We start from the raw sequence: 23415 nt of genomic DNA, 5'->3' as shown, positions 1-23415 counted from the left end.
TTATTTAAATCCCTTCGTGGTTGGTATGAGGGCAGTAATACTGCTCTGATAACTCTGTGTTCTTTAGCTCCCAAGATTTTGAGCATACTTGAGCGTATACCAGAATTGAAATTCTTTTTATACTTACAGCCTGTGAAATAATGAATAGTAGCTTTGAAATATAGTTGTCACTTCAAGCAACCATTAGTAACTTTCTGTATGCTTTACGAAGTTGCTGCAAGCAAAACATGTGAAGATCCCTAATGTAGTTTCAATGGGAGTTTCACTCCGAAGCCACTTCATTTTTTCCTTTCTAAATGCTTCTGGGCACCTCTCTCTGTCCTGTAGCGCACCGACTAACAGTTTTTACACGTGAAATCTGAGTGGTTTGATAATCCTTGATAATCAAAGGAGCAGCAGCTGGATGTGCTGGGTATCACTTCACTGAACTTTGGAGTGCTTGGACCTGTGGCTGCTGTTCCCAGGTGTTCCTGGCTCTTGCTTCAGCTGCTGCAGACGTGTGTTTATTGGTTCTGTCTTGTTTAAACAGGTACCAGAACACAGTATCCATCCTTTGGTAAATGTCCTGATCAGAAATTGCTCATCCCTGTGCGTGGAAAATAAACATGAAGGTGCTCATCTGAACTCAGATGGTAGCAGCTGAGGGCATGCAGAACAGGAGGACATTGGATACCTCTTTATTTCTGCTAACATGTTATTAGGTTGCCACAGACTTGCGTGCACCTAGAGGTTTCGAGGTTTTTATAGCATTCAAGTTCATTTAGATTCAGGCACTGGAGTTCTACTCAAATTGTATTGTTGGCACTTGAATAGTGATGGCTCTACCTTTTGATTCCTTTAGGTAACTTTATTCTTTCTCCTTTTCTTTTGTATTTTCGTTGGGCGTTTCCCATGCTGTGATAAGAAAAAGCAGAAATAATAAGCAGTTAGACCAGATAAATATTTCTCCCAAGATCTGTGCATGTGTGTATGTTGCATAAAGCTGTCAGTGATGCCACTGACTACGCGTGAGTCCCAGCCGGCAGTATCTAGGTCTTGCAGAATTGGTGCTCCTCTATGCTGCTCTCCAGTTGCTTCCAACTACTGTTTAGGGTTCTGCTTGGCTGCTTGTTACGACCCAGGTAAAACAGCTGTATAGAAACTAGGATTGCAACCTTCATAATACAGATCATCAGTAGAGTGTCGGGAGAAGCCTTTCAACTCTTTCCCTTGTGCCCGCGTTAGATTTCTGATGGAGCTTTAATAGAAGGCCCAGGCTCTTAGCCTATATGATTAAGTTATGTGCTTAATATTAAATGGTACAGATATCCTTCCCCTGTGAACGCGCGGTATTTAATAGAGAAGGTTGTACCGTGACATAAATTTATCCTGCATGTGTACTAACAGATTTGTGGAAATAAGCTCCAGTTCATTCATACTTTTTGCTTCAGTTTGAGCAGGTTACCAGATTTTTCTGCCTTAATTTCTCAGTACTGTTGTGTCTTATGGTTATTCTTTGAAAATTTTATTCCGTTTTGTTGGACTGGGAAAAATATTAGCCTTGGTAACAGCAATAAAGCATGTTAGTATAGGTAGTAGCAGAACTTCTGTGGAATGGGCTTTGCGTCATTAGCTGTCAAGGCAGCAGAAGATGAGTAGCTAAGTGAGTAAGTAACGTGTAACATTATCGTTGACGGAACATTTCTTACCATTAAGCCTTCAAACTCTTATTCAGCTGTCAACACATGGGCACTTTCTGGAGCCAAATTCTCTCATGCTGTGCACTGCCTGCAGCTCGCCTGAAGCTCAACTTTGACTAAAAGTGTTGATTTCGCTTCTTTTAGCCTTGTACTCATTTAGCGTTAAAGCCTGCTTAGAGTCTGCCTTTTATTCTGTAAAGTACACATGCATGTGTCATCCCTCGCACACTTCTGATGTGAAGTTAGGCGCTCAAAAGATATGCTAGTAATCGTAATGAATAATTGATTAGAAAGGAGTCTGGCAGTGTTAATTGTGAGGTGCAGCTGAGTGAATGCCAAAACAAAAGCTCTTCTAAATGTTTCCGCAAACCTTGTAAAGTCTTTAGCATTGAGCAACAGGGTCAGTGCACTGAAGTGGAATTTAAAGGAGGTTCTTGAATGTAATGGGTTTTGACTTCCCTTTGTCATGTGCCTCAGTGCACCATTGATTGAGCACTCATTTGTTAAATCAGCTGTGCTTTTTGCCATTTGTCAGAGCATAGACACTGGCTGCAGCTTTTTTCTCTTCAAACCGGAGTTTCTTGTCTTAATAAACCATAGGCGTAAATTAGTTTTTATCTGAGGTGATCAATTTATCAAGCAGAGAGGCGTGTGAAGATGGTCACAGGGAAACACTTTAGGAATGTTTTATTTTCTTAACTGCTGGAAGAAGGAGGAAATATCAGGGATACGTTTTAGCTGAAACATCGATAATTCATGTCTTTAAACTCAGCTCCCAGCAAAATGCTCAGAAATGATTTTATTTAGAAAGCTCTAAATGGTGTGCATTGAAAGAGTAGTTTAAGGTGAGCAGCGCTCAGTCAATTTCTTAAGAGATGTGCAAAGGAAACCAGAGCGTTGAGGAAGGAGCAGCACCCTGTCCATCTGCAGCTCGGCGACATGTTCTCTTAGCAGTGGAAGGGCTAATGACCTGGACTGTGTGGGAGTGCTGTAGGTGCCCTGCATACCTGATCAGAGTTCTGGCGGCATGGCAGAACAAGGAAGACCTTGAGGCTGTGCCAAAAATATCCCTTTATGTAAGCTATTACCCTTGGAAAAGAATAGTCACTTAGCCAGAGTGGTTATTGCTGCTAGTCTTAAGTATTCTACTGATGGGCCATCAACTTCAGAGGGATGTACATGTGCACTATGGAAGACAGCAATTACTTGTCAAATCTGGAAGTGTTCCTCTTGATGCTCTGTGCTCTCCGGACAAATTACTAGATCAGATTTATTTACTGATTGCCATCCCAGCTCAGGGTCTGAGTGAGTAGTCCGGAGTCGCCAGAAACTGAAGACAAGATAACACTGGGAGTTCTTTCACCTGGTAAGGAAGCTAGAAGGCATTGCCGGATCTTATCAGTAATAAGAGGAAATTTATTTGAGGAAATAGCTATGACCAAAAAAAAAAAAAAGGGGGGGGGGGGAGAGCCTCAGCTTCCTGCTGGCTATAGATTCCATTATGAGGTGTGCTTGGAAGTAAGCACTCTGGAGGGTTATAATTAGTCTTTTTGGAAATGATTTGGAGACAGAAAAGATGAAAGAAAGGGATGGTAAGGAGAGAGCTAGGGGAAGGGAAGGACGGTCACATTGACAGCAGAATTTGAAACTTTTCAATACTGTAGAATTTAGCACTGTAACTGCTTAAATACAAAAATGAAAAGTGTGGGGAATTATCAGCCCTCATGCTGCCTATTTTTTAAGAAGGGAAAAAAGAAAACTCCCTTAAAATATATTTTTCCCCTTGAGAGCAGAAGGCAAAATGTCTCTTTTTCCAGAGCAGCTCTAAATGCTCGGCACCTTTAGGCTTGAGTCTACAGTAAGCAGGCAAGTAAGATTGCTGTGAAGCTGCAGGCGATGAGAATGAAACTGTGTTTTCCTGTTTAGTGGTGAATCACCTTAAGCTTAATTGTGACCATGTGTTGCAGTTAATAAACAGGTTTTGCTTTGCTGGCAGGTACGCTGCAGTGACACCTGCTTGTGTTACCAAGGCCACCCCCCACAGCACAGGGCTTTGCTCTGAAACCCACTCTACAAGTAACAGGTAACTGTTTTCACTTTTGATACTGTCAGGCCCTCGGGGACAGTTTCCTTTTTTCTGTCTCTGGCTCCCTAGGCTCTATCAAAAGTGTGAATTTGAAACCAAACAAAATCAAGCTTCAGTCCACATCTTTGCTCAGCCTTTACATGTATGTTTTCCTGTTTTGAGTTCTTTTAAACTGCAACTATCAGAAAGAATAAAATAGTGCATCACCTACTAGAGTGCTGAAGTGATCATCCAAGCAATTTTTTTTCTCCCTGAAGCCAGACAGCCACAGCTTTTTATTACTGACTGACTGAACTCCCTCTGTCTGTCTAGGTCGCTAGGCCACCTGGTTGCTGTGGTTTGTGATGTCGGAGGCTTTTGATTGTAGCAATGCAGAAATGCTAATCTAAATGTAATATTTACGTTTTAAAAAACTCTCGTGTAGAAGGTGCACCAAAAGTAACTCAGCAGTTTTGTTGCGTACTGTGTGTGTGTGTGTGTGTGTGTGTGTGTAGAACGCGCTGTCAGGGATCTGGCAAGCTGCTCCCTGGGAATGCTTCAGCATTTGGGAATCCTGAAGCGCTTCCCTTGCTGTACCTTTGCAGAACAGGGAGGTTAAAAACTTCTGGAGATGTTAGATGGCTGGCAGCTCATTTACAGCACTGGTACTGGAACACCCAGGGCAATTTATTGCTGCTTCGAACCTACAGGATGGTTGTTCTTGTTGTTGGGATCTGGAAATGAGAATGCTGTCAACACTGCTGCTTTTTCGTAACAGGACCTTAATTTTCTACTGTGGGACTATGCAAGCCTTAGGATGCGTTAAGAGTTGCAACTCTCAGTAATTCACATATTCAAATTAACTTATTTGGGGCAGAGATAGTGGGGAATTACACATTCCATGAACTCTGTGGCAAGGAGCGTCTGCAAGATGAGGCACTTGATGAAAGCTGTTAATCACAAGAGTAGGCAAAAGCGAATCTCTAGTTGCTTAGAAAAAACAGGAAATGCTCAGTAAAAAACTGAAAGCCTTAAGGACGTGTGTTGTCCCTCCAGCTAATGAGGTTCTCTGAATGTGTGTGGCACATTGTAAGGGATTTCACTCTTACAGGGAATGCATTCTGCTTGCACAAGGAGAATTATCCTGGATACAGAGAACTGAGGTCTTTGGAAGTTTAACTCCACAGGTGATCTAACCGCATAGCGTGAATTTCCTGCCTTGCAGTCATGCTTTGGGAAGAGTCTGGGCAAAGCCTGTGGCGAAGAGCAGAGAGCGACAATGTAGGCTGAGGACTCTTGCCCTTAGAAGGAGAAAGTAGACCTCTTCGATAACTTCTTTCCATTGTTCCCTCATTTTATACCTCTTCTAATGCAATAAACACCTTCCAAGTTTGTACTGTCTTGCCATTTGAGCCCTTGGGAGCACATGTGTGGGCCTCTTGCTTGTTCCCTTGCTCAGCCTCACACTGGTACTCAGTCTGGACTAGTGTGAGGTGGGCACTGGGCAGCCTGGAGCCTGCCTGTGCGGCGCTCCTCTGTGCTTGTAAGGGAGATGGCACCGGAGCCACCCAATATGGGCCTGGGGAGATGAATTTGCTCAGGTCCTGTCAAGGCGAGGTCACTGTAGACAGGGCTCTTTGAAAGTGATGGAGCTGTACGTTCAGCCGTTTTCCTGCGTGCTTCAAAGCAGTGTCGCTTTTTAAGGAAGTGAGATGAGAAATTTGGAGTGTTGGGTTGAAGGGCAGGCTGCTGTGAGCAACACCTCATCCAAATGGGTCATCTGTGACTTCTGAGGTAGCGTGTAATTGAACAAACAAATCCTTTGATTTTTGACTTGACTGGGAGATCTGTATCCGGTGAATAGATTCAAGAACTAGACATCTTTGGAGCAATTGGTTGAAAATAAAAATGTGAGATATCCTGAGGCCATGTGGCACTAATAACAAGTGTGGATTTTGACTCGCCCCACTGCAGATGAGCAAAAAGCTGTTTTCTAGTTGCCAATGTGCATATTGAGCATTTAAAAATGCACATTACGTAGATTGTCACCTCTCTGAGGATGTCCAAAACTCTGCACAAGGGATGCAAGAAAACAGAAGTTTCATGAGCCTTGGTTGAGAGGAGCTGAGCATGTGCAGAATTATACAAACCTGTCACCAGGAGAACACAATTTTTTTTTACAGCTTGTATGGAATTGGTGAAATGGAAGATAATCCATCTAGTCATGCTGAGGCATGTTTAAATTTAAAACTGAGAAACAACCGCTATGAAATAGTTTGGTAACTGTTGAAACAGAATGAAATTTTGTTTGGAACTAAATAGTCTTTGCTTGCACTCAGTTAACCTGAGCAACCATTTCTCTGTAGTTTGGGGCTTTTTATCCTTAGCGTGCTGTAGCGGTTTGTGATGTTCGAGGCAGTTATTTTATTATCTGCCAAAAGGGTACTTTATGTTCCTTTTTTCATATTCAGTCACTGATAACATATTCAACCCTTGCATGTTAAGCAATTTCTGCACAGTTCTGCTGAATACTATAATAGCCCATTCTATGCATTAAAAACAGTTGTCACAGTGTAACGCTGGGTCAGTTGGTGGAGCAGCGCTTTACTGATGGCTGCTTTGCGGATCTTTGCTTGTTTTTAAGTCGTGCTTTTGTTTGCTGTTAGCTTTGGCATGACAGCATTATTTGAATTGAGTTGTCTTGGTGTTGGTTGGCATGTGAAGGCACGTGCTTATATACTTCCATTTCTTATACAAATCATTTAGCTCTAGGCTTCTTGAAAAAAAGCATCCTCGGTCTCTTCTTCTAGTGCAGACTAATGACTCACCTGCTATGGAAGTTAGTATGGAAGTCAGTGTTTGAAAATACAGTGCGGGTGTAGAAAGCAAGAAAGATTTGGCGTTGCTACTGGGTTTGCTTTGTGCGTGTCCTAAAGACATTTGTTGTGTGCCACACACCCAGCCCATGGCAGTGGTCGTGCAGTGTCCCATAACCATGTCTGCAAGACTACGCTCGCACTGTCTGTGGAAATGTATGTGGGAATATAAAAGAAATAGTAGATGAAGCAACAATATCCTTTTTAAGTTTTATATAACTAATTCATTACGATCTGCGTGTCTTCAGTAAGGCTGTTGCTTTTATCGACTCTGTGAATATGTGTTTATGTCTATTAACTTCATTCAGTAAGCATTTCATGTGAGGCTGAACTTGCTGGGTTCTTGGAAAACAAAGCTGCCCTCTATGCAAACCGTGCTATTTTACTCCTCTGCAGTACTATTCATTACCTTAAAATAGGAAGAACCTCTCCTCCCTGTGCTCAAAACGAACGTAATTGTTGAATTCACAGGCCTGGGAGAATACTGGTTGCATTACAAGGAAATCATTTTCAGTTCTGCATGGTGGAATAAACCAATTACAATGTAAAGGCTTAATCACACCTCCCCTTTTGAAATAGCCCTTTTTCGTTGTCCCGTGTTTGCAAAAGAAGATGCAATCAAATGGCAAACCTGTGTTTTTGTTCCTTTTCAAAAATCCTTGACAAGCCCATGACACAGGCTACTGCTGTAGCTGTACATTTCTATTCATTATTGATGACTTGGGGCCAGGCAGGCAGCACAAGAACACAGGCGATACAGATTACCATATTGGGGGCTGGGTTTTTGTGTTTGTGTATACGTGTGCGCATGCACACGTGTTTGTGTTTTTCTTAGCTTTGGCTTAATGCTTTTGAAATGTTCTGTTCTGAAAGGGAATCGTATCCAGGAATAATAAGGGAAAAGAGATTGAATGAGCTTTGTTGTATATTTTAATAAAACAATTTGGGGTACTAAACAAAAAACAAGAAGAATACATGAGTGAGCTTCGTCATGCACTAATTGTTATTAGCTGAACTTTGCAGCAGACTTGGAAAGGACCCTGCAGGGTCCCATGCACATCTATCCCAAGGGAATTTGGAGTGCGTTTCTCATCTTAGAATGCAGCTAGTGCCTTTGCTGATGGGAAATTTTCCTGACAAAGCGAAAATGAGCTGTCTAATTTATCTGTATTTCCGGACAAACTGTACTGTTGGCTGGATTGTGGAGGAGGGCTGGTATCTTGCTTGTTTGCTACCACAGAACAAACCCACTGTATGGGTGAGCGAGTATTAATCCAGCACTTCATCTGTAGGTTTTTAAGAGGTTTTTCTGAATTTGAAGTTCCTAAGAGACCTTTACAATTCCAGTTGTGTTTTACTACTACTGATTAGTGAGTGAATGCTTATAGGCTTTTATTGGCGTGATGTTCCTGTGCGTTATATCAAGTTTTTCTTCTGTGTGTCATATAGAGCAGTTGTTCAGTGTTCTATACTTGCTCTGTTTGAGGTTCTTGGCTTTAAGAAAAATAAGGGAGATAGGAGTTGATTTCAACAAAGCATGTAAGTCAGCTATGGTAAAGTGCGCTCCGGTTCAAATATCGATGGTGTTCTTGCAGGCACTGTGCTATTTAAACAGCTTTCAGTTACAAGAGAGGCTACAGGAGAAAAGAAATAGAATTGGTTTGGATGAGTGCTTCTTTCTGTGGTACTTGTCAGCTTCTGTCACAGCTTACCTTAGAGCTTTCTGTAACTACCCCTGGTGCAGAACATACAAAAACCTGCTTTCTCTTGTTTTGGAAACAGGTGAAAAATCTTTGCAGTGGCGAAGGGGCACTTAACTATTCCAAAAAGTAATATCAACCAGAACAAGGCTTACATAGCATGTTCCTTTACTTTCTGTAGATCTGTTTTTTCTCGTGGTTGTCGCTTAATACTCCTCAGTGTGTTTCAAAACATGGAATCGATTAGATGGCTAATTTGATAGTGTAACTTCTCTGTGAGGAGGAAGTTCTTTTCTCTGGAAGGTCCCACAGCACCATCTAGCGTGCCTTCCTTTATGTTGTGAAATGGTTTGGTGGAAGCGGGTTGGATGCTGTCTGGTGTGTTTTGCTATTAATATTGTCTTATTAACTAAAATTAAGATCTGATGCTTAATCTAGGTAGATCCAAATACAGGAGAAATCTGGGTCGTCTGTCATCTTCTTTCAGAAAACGTACCTTAAAATTAAATGGAAAAATAGCTTTCATTACAAATGTGTGTGTTAGTGCGTTTGTTTTCTATGCACAAAGCAAAAGAGAAATTGTGACATGATCTCAACATGGCACTAGCGTACACTGCATGTAGTGCAGAAGAAATGTTAAGTTTCTTCTGTCTTCATTTTGCATGCTTATACATCCAGGCACCTGAATTCTCCGGACTGTGTTGCGTTCTTCCTGAGTCCCGCTGCGACTGTGCTAGGGGAGCTGAGAACCTTCTTGCATAGGAGAGAGAGCAGAGCAGTGTCAAAATGATTTTTGCAAAGGCAAGAAGGTAGGTCAGAAAATGCACAGGTGTGGCTGGCTGAGAAGAGCCCCTTTTTGTTCTCTCATGACTCCTCTAGGGAAGGCCTACTTTGTGACAACATGAATTCAGTTCCCATGTTAATGTATAGGATTAGTGGTCTTCACTAAGCGGTGACACTGCGTAAGAAATGTGTGAGTAGGAACAGATAGCAGCTACTGAGATGGAATTAGGGAAAAGTATTGTCCATGTGAGGAAAGATTCTTGGTGGGTGGGATGTAAAAGGAGAGGGAGGAAGTGTTGAGGCCAAGGTTGACTGTTAGCTAGAGTGAGTGAAGAGGCAATGGGAAGCAGCTGGAGCTGCAGGCTTGGCAGTGTCACTGAATGTATTGAAGATGTCAGCGGGACGCCTGCCTTGATGCCTCGTGCAGGAGAGCACCAGCAAGGAGCTTGAGGGAAGGTGCTAGCTGTTTGAGCAGGCTACTGGCTCTCTCCTCTGTGGCCCTCCATGACCTCCCTTGGTCACGTGCAGCAGCAGGGGGAATGCTACAGCTGAAGGCAGGAGCAGGCAGGAGCAGTTTTCCCAGCTACAGACGCAGCTTGCTAGACAGCTCCTGCCTAACTCAGTTCTATTCTGTTACTGTTGCAGCGTTGCTGTTCTAGCATAGGCTGTGAGATGTAATGGTATTTTATGGAAGCACTCAGGTCCAGCCCGGGTTCGAATGTCTTTGTGTTTTGTGCATCATTCTGGATTCTATTCCAGTAATGCTTTCAAAGCCCAAGGAAGTTTTTATATTTACTTTAGAAGGTCTTTACTGAATTACTGCTGACTAAGAGGAAAACTTCTCACGTGTTGAAGATGCCCTCTGCTGGGAAGCCAGGCAAACTATAACTGTGTGGAGTTTTACCTTTGTGAAATATTGCTGGTGTGCTTTTCAGTACTGTCACAACAGAACAGTGATGCTGCAACGTTTGAAACAATTCACAAAGCGCTGTGCATAATCTCATACATGATACGAAATGTGGTTTATTTTGTCCCCTCAATAAAAGAAAAGCTATTTGACACAGCATTTGTAATGTTACGGTTTTGTTCTTAAAGTCCATAATTTGCTAATTGAATGAGCTGCAGCTATTGTTGAGGTACATATTTGTAATGGTACGTATTTGTAATTATACTTGGATTAGGGTTGTGCGAAACTATTTTTAATTCTGACTTGAAATCCACTGCCTTAGTGCTACAGTGTGTGGAATTAACAAAATGTGTGAATTTGACTTGATGCTTTTTTTTAATGCTTCATGCTTTGTTTCAATATACTTCTTTATTTTCGTATTATTCATTGCGAGGACAATGAGTGTATCTGTGTCCTAAAAAACATCAATTCATAAAGCCTTTGTTCTTCCCACCCTGCATTCAGATCAATCATTTCTTATAAAACAGTACAATAAAGAACTAAATTAAAAAATTCACTCCAAAGTCCTGTTATTTTATAAGCCTTTTCAGATCCAATATCCTCGGAGTAGCTGACAAAGGAAGGGATGTGCAGTAGGGGACTTCTAAAAGACTGCTTTCTGCAACTTAACTTTGATAATAATAAAGTTGGAGAATGTAAGACAACTGATTATTTGGCATCAGAAGCCTCTGTGATGCCCGTGGGGGATGAGCGTGAGAGCATTGGAGTTGCATTGGAGGGCAGTGACTGAAATGGTAAGCACAGCAGATAGTGCGGTTCTAACTTGAGCTCTGAAATGGCAGGAGATAAAAACTAATAAGTATGTCATTTATGTGGACGTTTAGTTTGAAAAGGGGGGAAGTATGTGTTAGCATGGAAATTAAGAGACCTAGCTCAACGTCTAATTCAACAAAAATTTGTCATCTTCAATATTGTCTTCAAGTAGAAACAAATGAGCAGCGTAGTTTTTTTTTTATGGCCGTGCTTAGATAAATATTAAAAGCTGTTTAAAGAACCCAGAAAAAAGACTATCTTGTGTAGGCTCTTGCAGTCACTTGATTCGTGTAATAATGCGCTGAAATATTTTCCAATTTACTTCAGTAACAGGATTGAAATCATATTAAAATGGTTTAATACTCAGAAATTGATGTGCAAAATACACGGTTGCCTGCGCAGCATCTTGCTGTTGCAGCTCCATTCAGCACAAAATGGTTGTTTCACAAGGACTTGTACAGGCCATCCCGACCTGACTTCTAGCTGCTGCTGCTGTTGCTCTTCTGATTTGCAGCCAAGGAAGTTTATTCAGCAGGAAGGTTTTGAACTTATTCCGTGGTGTTTGTCTAGAGGCTGTGTGTCATTGCATCTAAGTGGGAGTTTGGTAAGGGCAAATTCTTCCTGAAACTTTTTGCTGCTTATCCAGGTATGTGAAAGCCCTGTTCCAGCAGTAGGAGTCAACATTTATATAAGGTCTGAAACTGCGATGAGTGCAGAATAGATCAGCTACGTTTTAAATCAGTAGAGTGCAGAGGGTATACAACATAATATCCTGTCCAATGAGTCGTGTCTTAAGTGGACTTGGGCTCACAATGTGGGACTGTGGAGCTGTGCCTTCTGTAAGCGGTGAGGGTAAGGGAAGGCGTGTGCTGCTTCGTTCGGATCGATGGAATTGGCTTGGAGTGCCATTTTCAAGCACAGAACCGAGAGAGCAAATGGGACAAGGAGAAACGGGAATAACGGAAATGATATTTCAGGGTAAAGCCTGTATTTCATTCTGTGAACAGCAAAGCTACAAAGATTGTCTACTGTTGGGCAGCAGGTAGGCGGGTCCTCATCTTTCTTTTCCAAAAATTGCCACTGACTTGGGGCGGGAGTGGAGCAAACAAGAAACTGTTGTACACTGATGTAGGTAGTTTCAGTTGTCGTTTATTCCTGTTCTACGAAGAAATTTTCAGAGTTCATAGCCAGTTGGCTCCTGTTACTTAATCAGTAGTAATCCAAGTGCTGTGCAGACGGTTTTTACTAGCCTTTATTCAGCTTATAACTTGATGCTGCTTACACTTCTGCTCCTTTTGTGCCCGGCTCTGAGGTGCCTTTTAGGATATGGTACTTGATTTCTGAAAATAGACATTTCTGTGCTTTCTAGTTGTATTTCTTAAGACGAGTCAGAGGCTGCTTTGGTTAGAAGTTGCTTTTCTGTTTGTTTTATGAATTCCTAATTGCCACATGTGTTACGCTGCTGACCGGGGAGAATGGAGAAAAATTGCACGGAAGCGTGTGAGTAAAGGAGAGGAAGGAAAGTTCACGTATATTTTATGCCTCATTACAGTAATCCTTGCTCGTCTTCTGCCATGTGTCCCTTTGGACCTATGCCCACCTTGGTCTTATTATTTGCATAATTTCTTTTTCAATGATTTGCCATCATAGATGCCAATCCATCATGTTATTTCCTTTTGCTTTCCCATTTGGCAGCCAATTACGTCTATCGATTCTACATATTCCCTGGGAGAAAGAGAGCACTTCTTAGTATCTGTTCTGTAGCAGTTCTGTAGTGAATGAAACCTCTAAGCAACTTCTTAGCATGTTTTATCTATATAGGGCAAATAGCGATTAAACGCATCTCTGGGTCCATCTTTTCTGTTAAAGGACACGTGCATGCACACAGACGTATGTATTTAAAGTCTCTTAAGAGAGTTCAACATCAAGACATGTTTCATGATACGTGCTATAAAGTGTATTTACAGGTATCTACTATGGCTGTTCCGACTCCTGTTTTGTTTCAGTGTCTCTGATCAGGTTGAGATTTATTTTTTTTTCTCTTCCACTGAAGTCGTTGAAATATATTCAGTCAGTCTTTCACATCAGAGGTGTAAATGGATTTCTTGAAAGTTTTCTGCTGATAGCAAACAGCACTCACTTTACAACTTCGACTCCATTGTGGGCAGCAGTCAGAAAACTTAACACTCCACCCAAACCCTGAAGATGCTAAAACTGTGCAATGACCTTTCATTCTCAAGGGCAGAGGCTCAGCTTCTGCTGGAAGTGCTAATCTCCAATCTGTTTATACGCTATCTGACAGCACTTGCCTGGAAATCAAATCAGGGAAAGTAGTAGTCCAGTTTAGATACCTTTTCTCTCTGATGGTGTTAACAGTCAAAATATTTTAAAAGTCCTAGATTTATTTTCCCTTTTTCAGTTTCCTTTTTGCCTTTTTTTTTGTTTTCCTTTTTTTTCCTTCGCAGGTAATTGCAGCACACGCTGCAGAACGCATTGTCCTTGTTTGCTCCCAGGAGCAGAAAGGGATCAGATAACCGCAATCCTCTGTTCCTTCATAGGGAATTACTCTTTGTTTTTGCCTTAGAAATGAAAGTAGTCATTAACTTGTGTTGGTTGGCTTTAAGGTGAGTTTACTCTGTATGTACACGGGCACTTCTGGTGGAAAGGCAGTGAGTTGGAGTGAGGCATTGTGCGCAGGGTAAGGCAATACCTTCTGTTAGATATGCCTTAGTCATGTAAACCCTCCTTCAAGTCTGGAATAGAAACCTGAAGAGGCTGGCTTTTGCACATAGAAGTGCATCAAATGTTTTCATAGCCCACCTTGAGGAGCTCTGTGTACACAAAGTTAGTCTGTTCTCTTCTATCTCCTGGTCAGTCTGAAAGCTCTTGCTTTGCTAATGAGTCTTGCACCCAGAAGCCATCACAGTCAATGCAGTGCTGCTGAGTGGAAAAAATCCTTGGTGTTAATGTAGTCCTTGTTTTTTCCAACTAGCACTCCATATCAAAATGAAACATCAACGAAAAATTAATTTGATTCAACAACAGCATCTATTTTTAAATAAGAATGTGTCTCCTCTACTGTGCAATTGTTCATCTTTTTTGTTCAGAGAATTGCGTGTGTTGCAAATGGACAAGTTTAAATCATACACCCTTTCTTTGATGAGACAACAGGAAACTTGCTTCTGCTTGTTCAGATCTCCAGGTTTCATTAGCAAAACTTTGCAAAACATTGCAAGAACTGACTTTTTGAAGGCTGAATTCTCAACAAGTGCAGTAAATATGTATAGGTATTCTCTTCCTCTCCACTTACAGAGTTATGAGGAAGCATTGCTCTCTCAGTGGTAACGTTTTGTTTATGACATTACAAACTTTGAACTTGCAGTGGTTGTTGTCCATTGTGCAAATATCTCAAACCTCAATATATACCAAGTCACAGATCCCATCTAAAGGAGGAAAGGATGCTGTCTTTGTCAGTCAGATGGATAAAGTGGAGCTTTAAAACAAAAAAAAAAAAACAAAAAACAAAAAGCTTGTTTTGCTTTTACCTCTGCATTTTTCTGCGATGTGCTGAGGCACGAAGCATGCAGTGGCTGATTGTGCTGCATCAGTGAGGTTCCATCAGATTTAGAAAAGACAGACCTTGAGTCCCTGAGGCGTGTCCAGAGAAAGGCAACGAAACTGGTGAGGGGTCTGCAACTCAAGCCTTATGAGAAGTGACTGAGGGAGCTGGGATTATTTAGTCTGGAGAAGAGGAGGCTCAGGGGAGGCCTTATTGCTCTTTTCAGCTGCCTGAAGGAAGCTTTGGGTGAAGTGGTTATCTTCTCCAGTGTAACTCGTGAGAATACTGGAGCGAATGGCCTCAATTTGCATCAGGGAAGATTCTGGTTGGAATTAAACAAGAACTTTTTCTCTGAAAGGGTGGTCAGGTGCTGGAATGGGCTGCCTGGAAAGTCACTGTCCCCGGAGGTGTTCAAAAAACGTTTAGATGTTGTACTGAGGGACATGGTTTAGTGGGAAATACTGGTGATAGGTGGATGGTTGGACTGGATGATCTTGGAAGTCTTTTCCAACCTTGGTGATTCTATGTTCTATGATTTGTGCTTCTCTTCGCACATGCCCAGAAGTGTCTGAACTTGGAAACCTGTTGTTATGGTGTTCCGTTATCCCAAAATTTCAGGGTGCTTAGGAACTACTCAGGCACTTGGTACTTTCTGAGCTATGCAATATAATTGCCCGTGGGGAAAAGGGGAAGAAAAGGGAGGTCTGGCTCTGGTATACTGAGCAGTTTGTCATAGTAACTGCTCATTCTATGGAGTGACAGCCGCATCCACTTCATACAAATTTTGCTATCCTTTCTTTCATCTTAGTGTTGCAGATGATGCTGTGCACAAACTCAACTCTTACTGCCTCCACCCTTATCTCAATATTTTTCCCTGTTTTCAGGTAATGTGCTTAAACACCTATGTTTATTGATAACTGTATCTGTATGTTAGCATAGGTTTCCCTGTAGGCAGTAAGTGACTCCTAAAGCAATTCTTACTGCTGCTTGTCTTTCTTGATCTATCTTGTCTTTTGTGATCCATCTCAGCTGTGACATTTGCAAAAAGGTAAATGATTATGGATCGCTGGACTGTGGGGCAGCCAGATGTGGCATATAGTATTTATTTCAAAATACACCCTAAAATTCTGCTGTGCTTTCAAGTTGCACAGCTTACCTGTTGCCTGCTCTATCCTCGTGATGTGCATTTCCTGTGTTTTGTTGGAGCAGTGTCTTGACAAGGTTTCAAAAAACAAATAGAACGTTAATTGCGTGAGGTTTTCCTTTACATTAGCTTCGAAAATATTTCAGTAGAGGGCTGTTACAGATGAAAAAGCGCCTTTTTGTTTGATTGTTTTTAATATGGGGCAAGAAAAAGCAAACAACAAAACAGAAAATAAGCATCCCTGTAGATGCGCGTATGAAAGATTTGGACTTGAAACTGTCAAGTTTGTGGATAGCTGAAGGAATTATTCTTGAGAAATGTTAGGATGAAGAACATTCTTGTCTTAGAGAAGTTCTGAGCAACCTCTGCGAATTAGCATGCGTTAAATGATAAAATAGTTTTATTGAGCAATAATAAAATATTGAAGTGAGATGGAAGGATGATGGGGAATTGCTTTTTGCAGCCGTGAAACTGAAGCATGTCATGTTAACTCCCAACCCAAACAACTCACTTTAAGAATTGGTCTCATGAAACTTAAAACCCTCTGTTTTGTCCAATCATCAGCTTTAAACTTGTTCCTTGTCAGTGAAGACAAAAAATCCTTTTGCTTGCATCTGCCAGGGGGCTGTGGAAAGCTGAGGTGGTCCTGTGTGATTAAATTAGATGAAAGACTTGTCTTCTACCAGTGAGACATGAAGTCTAATCAAGTGAAGTGAGTTTTGAGATCTCAGCTCATTTCCGTGGGGAATATCAGCTTGCATTATGCAGTCACGACACCAAACTCATCACGGTTGATTTGTGGCTTCTGCTCAGATGAAGACCTGCGATTGGGTAGCATGGGAATCGATCACAAGGGCGGGTGGCTAACTGGAGTCAAGATGCAGTACAGTGAGGGGAGGGCTTTATTATGTTTTTGAAGGTAACTTTATTTGTACAGAACGGTATTTGTTATGAAGATATGAAGCTATAGAGATAATTGTATTTTTAATTTTATCTATCAGGCTTCCTGGATTGGAGGGGCTTAGGTCCAAAATGGGGAAGGCTAGAGATAAATAAATACATTAACATTAATAACTTTGTAATGAGCGTGGTTCCCAAAATGGTTGATGTACAGTTCCTAAAAAAAAGTTCTCTGAAGGGTGAAGTTAAATTCATTGTCATGTAATTTTTATGATGCTGAATGACAGTTGTGGATTTCCATGTATCAGAGTACGACGTGTATTCTGCTTCCCTGACTAATAAACAAATCTATTCTTTCTCTTCCAGGGCATCGTTATAACTCCACTTCTGCTTCTGCTTTTTGTAAGTATTTTGATCTTAAGATGTTATTTTAATGTATAATCCATATACTTAAGGTAAAAACTTGAGTGATACATAACAGTGCTTAAATAACTGGAGATTATTCTGGTTGATGTTTGAAATGAACTGGCTTCCATTAGGACTGTAGAAGTGTGTCACAATGAGTGCAAGTCCTTGTTGCACTTTATTCTGGAAGGAACAAAACCTATTGTTGTTGCAGCATCGCAAAATCATACGTTTCTGGTCAAGCTGAGTCTTGAGTAAAGGCTGCCTGCATAAGGTGGTCATCCAGCTAGGAAATTGCTTGGAGAGCTTTCATGTGCAGAAGCTAGAAAATCCTTGTAATGGTACACAGTGGATGACAGACCCATTGCAGAGAGCACTGTCGAGGTGCAGCTGCGCTCTTGGGCGGCTGTGTTCATGGGCATTTTTGTGGTAAATGTAAATGATGTCAAAATCAGAAAGGTAGATGACCGGAGTCTCTATACATTGGTAAGGCGATGGCATTTGATTCTTGTTAGTTTAAGGCCTTCTCAGTTGTTAGTTGTCTTCAGTCAGGGCTTTGGTTCTTCACAGCGTGTGGCTGAAGAAAAGGGTGAAGATGAAGTTTTATCTTCAGAATGATAAAGAGGTTAGTAAGCACAGAGCAGGGGAACTTTAACAGGCAGATGAGGGTTCTTCAGTGACACCCATATCCCTAAGTCCTGGAGCTTGTGGAGAACTTGCTATTTTGGTGCTGGTTTTGGCTTTGTGAAGAGCAGGGAAACAGCCTGCAGCAATTCCAGGATTTCAGAAGTGGAACTTGTCTTTTCGGTTTATCTTACTAATGATACAATGTGTAACCCAGCACTCTGGAAAGAGGGTTAAGTGTGGACTTAGTCTGAACCAATTTGTAAACAGCATATTGTTTTTAGTAGGGATGCTTAAGCTGCTGATGTATCATATGCATATGTGATAGTGTGTAATACTGGACTGGAATAAATAGTAGTGTGTGAGTGCTTATAACAACATCAGCTACTGTTTCAGTAAAGTTGCACAGGAAGATTGCTATTGTACAGTAGTTAAATTTACTGTAGTAAATTGTCATTTAACTGGCATAGCTATGGTTATACGAGGACATCTTTGTCTGTATCATGTATATCAACGTGCTGTGTATCAATATTATGTGCTAGCAGAGCTTTCCTCACACGTACAACCATATACTTACTTTACATTGAGAAATATAATTGTTCCAAGAAAAATGGCTGCTTTATTCTTGCTCCAAGTAAATTGATTTCAGACTAACTACCTCTCATATTTTCCTCTCTTCTTCCCTCCTGAATGGAATGTGTAATTGCTAGGCAAGCACAGTCGTGGAAACCTATGACTTAGTTTCTAAGTGACTGAGATTTCAGCTTTTTTTTTTTCTTCAGCTTTCCCCTTGATGTACCCCCCTGAGTTATGGTACTCCATGTAGCCTAACCTTGGGCTATATTTCTTGTGGAAATGGAAATGTTAATGAGTGATCTGCCTGACTTTTCAAGCAAGATAAAATCTTTTCTTCTGTGACTTGATGGACAGATAGCAAAACATTCTGTCCCATAAATTGCAGGTGTCACTGATACTTCTCAGTAGAGGTAGTAAAAATCTGAGTGTGTGCAAGAACCAGAAGGCAAAGCATATGCTTCTGTTCTTCCCACTAGCTCTGCGGATGACTGTATAAGAAGTTTGTAAAATGCACGTTAATTTTTCTGCTGTTTGTAACAGAACTTGGATCTGTTCTTTTTGGGGAAGGTAGAATGCATGAACTACTTTTTTGTCAGAGTAGTGAACTAGTCTGGGGATGGGAGAGCTGCAAAAGCTGCAGCCTTTTTGTCAGAAAGCCCAAAACTTAAGGACTCTGTTTTAGAGTGTGTAAACTCTTAAAACTCCTTGATATCTTTGCTGATGAATTGACCTGTGAAGAGCAGCCATCCAGGTCACACTGTGTGCGTACCTTGCCGAGATGAGGTTCTCTGTGAGTGTTCAGTCATCCAGCAGCAGGTACCGGGGCCGGCATGCGCATGCCCCGCTATACTCTTCTTGTACCTTGGCACCCTGTGGTTTGGACAGTCAAACCCTTTAGCTGTTGTGAACTGCTCCAGCTTTCCTTTGAATTTCCTTAGTACATGTGATCTTAATGTGTAGTGGCATCACGCACATAGTTTGTATGTTTCTAGCCTATCGTTTCCCATGCAGTCAGAAACAACTAAGTTTTAGTGCTTAGTTAATACAGAGTCCGTTTACCTCCAAGGTAGCTGAATTGGGCTTCTGATGAATAACACTGAGGGTTCTTTGAACTCAGTGCCTTCAGTGAGAGATGATTCATGAATTTGGTGCTCTTTGGCACAAATTCTTCCTTAGAGTCATACTATGATAATCTGAATGCTGTAATTGAATTAGTGGTCCTATTTCTAAGGCTCCCCGTATGTAGTGCCTCGAATGTGCTCAGTGTTGCCAGAAATAAAATAAGTTGTTGTCCATTAGTTTGTTATTATTTATATAGCTTAAGCTCTGGTCATGATTATGGTTTAAATTTTGCCTTTTGCATCAGAGAATATATTGATCTGTACCGCCCTTTCAGTTCCTAATTGCCTGGTAATGAAAATATAAGTTGTCCAAATAGCATTGATAAAGGCCTGAGACTTACTGTAAATAATGCATTAAATGCAAATAATTTAGCTGAAATGAATGGCGTCAAACGTAAGATTGTCAGTTACGTTACTGAAAAGTGTACTGTCTGCTATGAACTTTGGTTAGAAAGCTTACTCAAAGCGTTCTAAGAGGTGACGATTGATTTAATGAAACCTTAAGTGTTGTGCATGCAATTATCAGACAATTATCCTTTTGAGAATGCTTAGCTGGACTTGAAAGAATCATGGCATTCTCCATGGGTACCTCTGATTCACATTTCGCCTAATGAGCTGTTGAATCTCAGCATGGAGATGCATTAATCTGCAATATCATCATCTTCACATTAACTCTTATTACTAACAATTAATATATTATGTTCTCAGTAGTGGTGTTATGAATGGACAGCGTCCCACAAATGATACATAATTGGATGAGGTTCCTATATACGGTGAGAAGTGCTGAAACCAACTAATGTAAGATGCATCAGTTTCAAGTTTACATAGCTTTACGCTGTTCACTTTTCTTTGCAATGTTCTGCAGTGTTTCGTTAGTGATGGTTAGGAGTCTGCGTAACAAAGCAGTGAGGGAAGTTTGCTTCCTCTTGTCAGCTCAGATCTTCAGCTGAAACCAGAGGTAACAGAATTGAATGTTCTGGAGGCAGACGGCCAGGCAACAAGTACACCTGAAAAAGTAGAATGGTAATGCAGGAGAAGTTTTGCTTTTGGAAATAACTAAATCAATAAAGGATGCTTGTGATTTGATGAAGGAATTCCTGAGGAATGTAATCATTTGGACATGAACAGGAATGTCCATCTTCAGTTAGTATATGACTTGTTCTGTCTTTTTGTGAGTGTAATAACATTCCCCCTTTTCATGTAATCCCAAGAGAAAATGTTTACTCATTGGCTTGGAACCTTAATGGGACTGTGGCTTAAACAGCCACCTGTCGTGACACATCTCTGTGTGAATGCTGAGAGCAGTGTTTGTTCTAGGAGGTGAAAAACTAAGCAGAGCGTGGCAGCAAGTTGTGCTAAGAGAAACTCACCTGAATCTTAGGCTCCAGCTTTCACTTCTCAACCCTGCATTTCTACACTCAGACTTACTGACATAACCCTACGTGAATACAGGTTAAAGAAACTGCAATCCACGCTGAAGCGTGATTGAGACAGACTGACTCCTATCCACCTGTAAGCATTTATGACTTGAATGTATAAGTATACTGCGTTTGGGCACATTTGCATTACTAAAAAACAGTTAAATGAGAGATGTCGTCATGCTGTGGAGGTAATACTGCTGTGATCTCTTTGATAACCTCAAGCTGTCAAAACCTCGTTGTAATGTATAATTTTAATAATAGAATTTTAGAAGCACTGCACTCTGCAGCAGTTGTAGCGATCATCACATCCATGCATGTCCTTAGATGGTAACTTTAGACATGAAGAGAAGAAATAGGTATGAAAGCACGTTTATTTTCATTCAGAGGTTCCATGTTTTTGATTTATGCAGGTGGAGGGCAGCCCTAATTCCTCACAAAGGTCTGTGTTTATTGGGTTTGCCCTGGAATCAGACTGAACATAGATACTGTAGTGGATGTAGTGATATTTCTCTTCTGAGCATGGGTCCAGTTCTTTCCAGTTGCTCTGGAACAGGGTTCTCCTCTCTGTCCTGAGACATGGTTGAGCACGTGGACTTGCAACTCTACCAAGTGTTATGACTTCACTGATTGTATTTGCTGTCAAAGTATGTAAAAGAAAATCTGCACGTGTGTTGGAGCCAAATGTGATGCTGTGCATTTTGTGGTGTGGTATTTCAGCTCTGCTGTTGTCTTAATGTCACTGTTGCTATTGAGATTCGGTGCCTTGACTGAAGTGATTTCTTCAGCTTCTGGAAGCACGGTCAGAAATCTATCCAAGTAACCTAAGTTAGGTGTGTGAATCTGTGAATTGTTATTGAAAGCCATGAAAGAAAATACTACAGATGAGTATGTGTTGTAGATGTTCATGCATCTTACGCACTTCAGAAGTGTGCCTGCAAACCAGTTAGCATGGAATGTTAAAAAGCCAATGCAGAATTCATGCATGTTTTCAAAAATACGTTTGGCAAAAACCTCCATGTGACTGTCATACACTGCTCCCATGTCTGCTATTTCACCAAGGGGGTTGCTGTGACATCTGTGTCAAGATACAATCTTCCTGAGGCTTTATCATCTTGCTTCGTTACTGGATTTCTACAGCGATGTTTTGTTTTCTGGCAATTTCTTAAGTTTCTGGATTTCATAGTAGTTATTTTTATGATGCATTGCAGTGGTGAAGCTGTAAGTACTAGAAATTCAGGAGCAAGTAGTCAGTGAAGAAAATCCTGAGCAAGTATTGGATAAAAAACAAAATGAGTGCTGAATAATGACATCAGTGAAACTCAATGTTGATTGAAATATGGCAGTTTCTCAAGTGTTCCCCTGTGTTCACCATCCTTGAATTAAAAGACAGTCTTGAAAGTTGTTGGTGATTCTGAAGTTGTCACCAAATGCTATGGTATTTCAGGTCAATCTTTTTATTAAAAGTAGCCGTCATTTCTTTTAAAAAAAAAAAAAAAAAAAAAAGAAAAAAGCCAACCCAGGAATTGTACACATGACTCTGTTTTCTCTCTCACACACTTTGTAAATGAGAATAGATGCCAGTCAAACGCATTGTTAACTATGCAAATATTTAATAGCTGGAAAGCGTTGGAAGTTGATAAGGAGATTGTGGATAATGGATTTCACTGGTATGTGACAAAAGGCTGATTACAGCAGTGGGGGAGAAGCAGCACAGTGCATCAGCTGTTAACAGATCAGGTCATTCATGTGAAAGATTTGAAGTGCATTGTTGTTTCCACCTGGTTATTTACCTGGCTATTTGCTATCTCTTTAATCATTGACAAGACAAAATACTCTGGTCTGATCCAAACCCATTACGTGTAACAACATCTTTTTTATGACTGTTGTGACACACTAGCACAAACACTGGATTTCTTTTTAAAATTCAGCTTTTAAGACTTCATTATAATGTGAAGTTGTATACACTTAACAGTCAGAGAATAATAGAGGGTCCTTCTCTTGTGCATATATGTACAAATTATTGTGAATTTGTCTAGGCAGAAGGCTCTAAAGTGTGTGACACTTCTGTAGAGGACTTTCTTTTGGGCTTCTATTTGCTCTTTGAATTTTACACGTATACAGTGCTAAGGGAATCTTATGTATGCATCCTGGTTCCACACAACAGACCCTGAACACACATAGGATGCATAGAACCAGGGAGCTGGACGGGACCGGTCCTCTTCGTTTCCATGCTGTGCAGTTTGTCGACATGGAGCATATTGAAAGTGAAGATTTTTGCTCTCTGCACCGTCTGATAAGTAGAAGCCTTTTTATTTCAAGTTGTTATTGTTACAGGTCTTTTTTTAGCTATTTGTCTTTGTTGTCAGAGTTAACGCACAGTTGAATAGCACATCTGTGAGATTTATCTTTCTGACTCAGACTGGATGTGCATCCTATCTGCTTTCCCAGACTTCGTTCAGCTGGGCTGAACAAACCACACTCATCTAACATCAGGTAGACATTGCTCATCAAGTAGACCCATCGTTCTCAGATGTTTCCTGCACCTGTTCCACTTGAAATTCTTTCTCCAACTCAGGTAAAACCAATTGTGCATAGTTGCACGGTGTTCTTCACAAGGGCTTATCCAGGTCTTGTACAAACTACTTAAAACGATTTATTTCTTCCGGTATGTCACCACTGCCTTTTCCATGGGAACATAATACTACAGATTCTAAATTGTACTGATCCACTTGTTTCCAGTTAGTTACCCCATGCTCGTAGCAGAATCTTTGGGTGCTAGTCCTGAAGTCGCAGCTCTGCTGGGGTATTAACCATCTTCCTCCCGCTTAGGTGTCTCTATAGG

At 41.0% G+C, this 23415-nt stretch overlaps 1 protein-coding gene across 1 annotated transcript in view; it reads left to right on the top strand.

Annotated features, from left to right (window-relative positions):
• The window catches only part of SLC10A7 (solute carrier family 10 member 7), a 148001-nt gene that overhangs the window by 80159 nt on the left and 44427 nt on the right, over positions 1–23415 (top strand). Inside the window, exon 6 of the mRNA XM_048942662.1 lies at positions 16793–16828. Within this exon, the coding sequence (XP_048798619.1) occupies positions 16793–16828 (36 nt within the window). The remainder of the gene's footprint in view (positions 1–16792; positions 16829–23415) is intronic.

The sequence above is a fragment of the Lagopus muta genome, chromosome 4 (assembly GCF_023343835.1).
Source record: "Lagopus muta isolate bLagMut1 chromosome 4, bLagMut1 primary, whole genome shotgun sequence".
Taxonomy (NCBI): domain Eukaryota; kingdom Metazoa; phylum Chordata; class Aves; order Galliformes; family Phasianidae; genus Lagopus; species Lagopus muta.
Note: the sequence above shows the minus strand (reverse complement) of the source record. Positions and strands in the feature narration are given on the sequence as shown.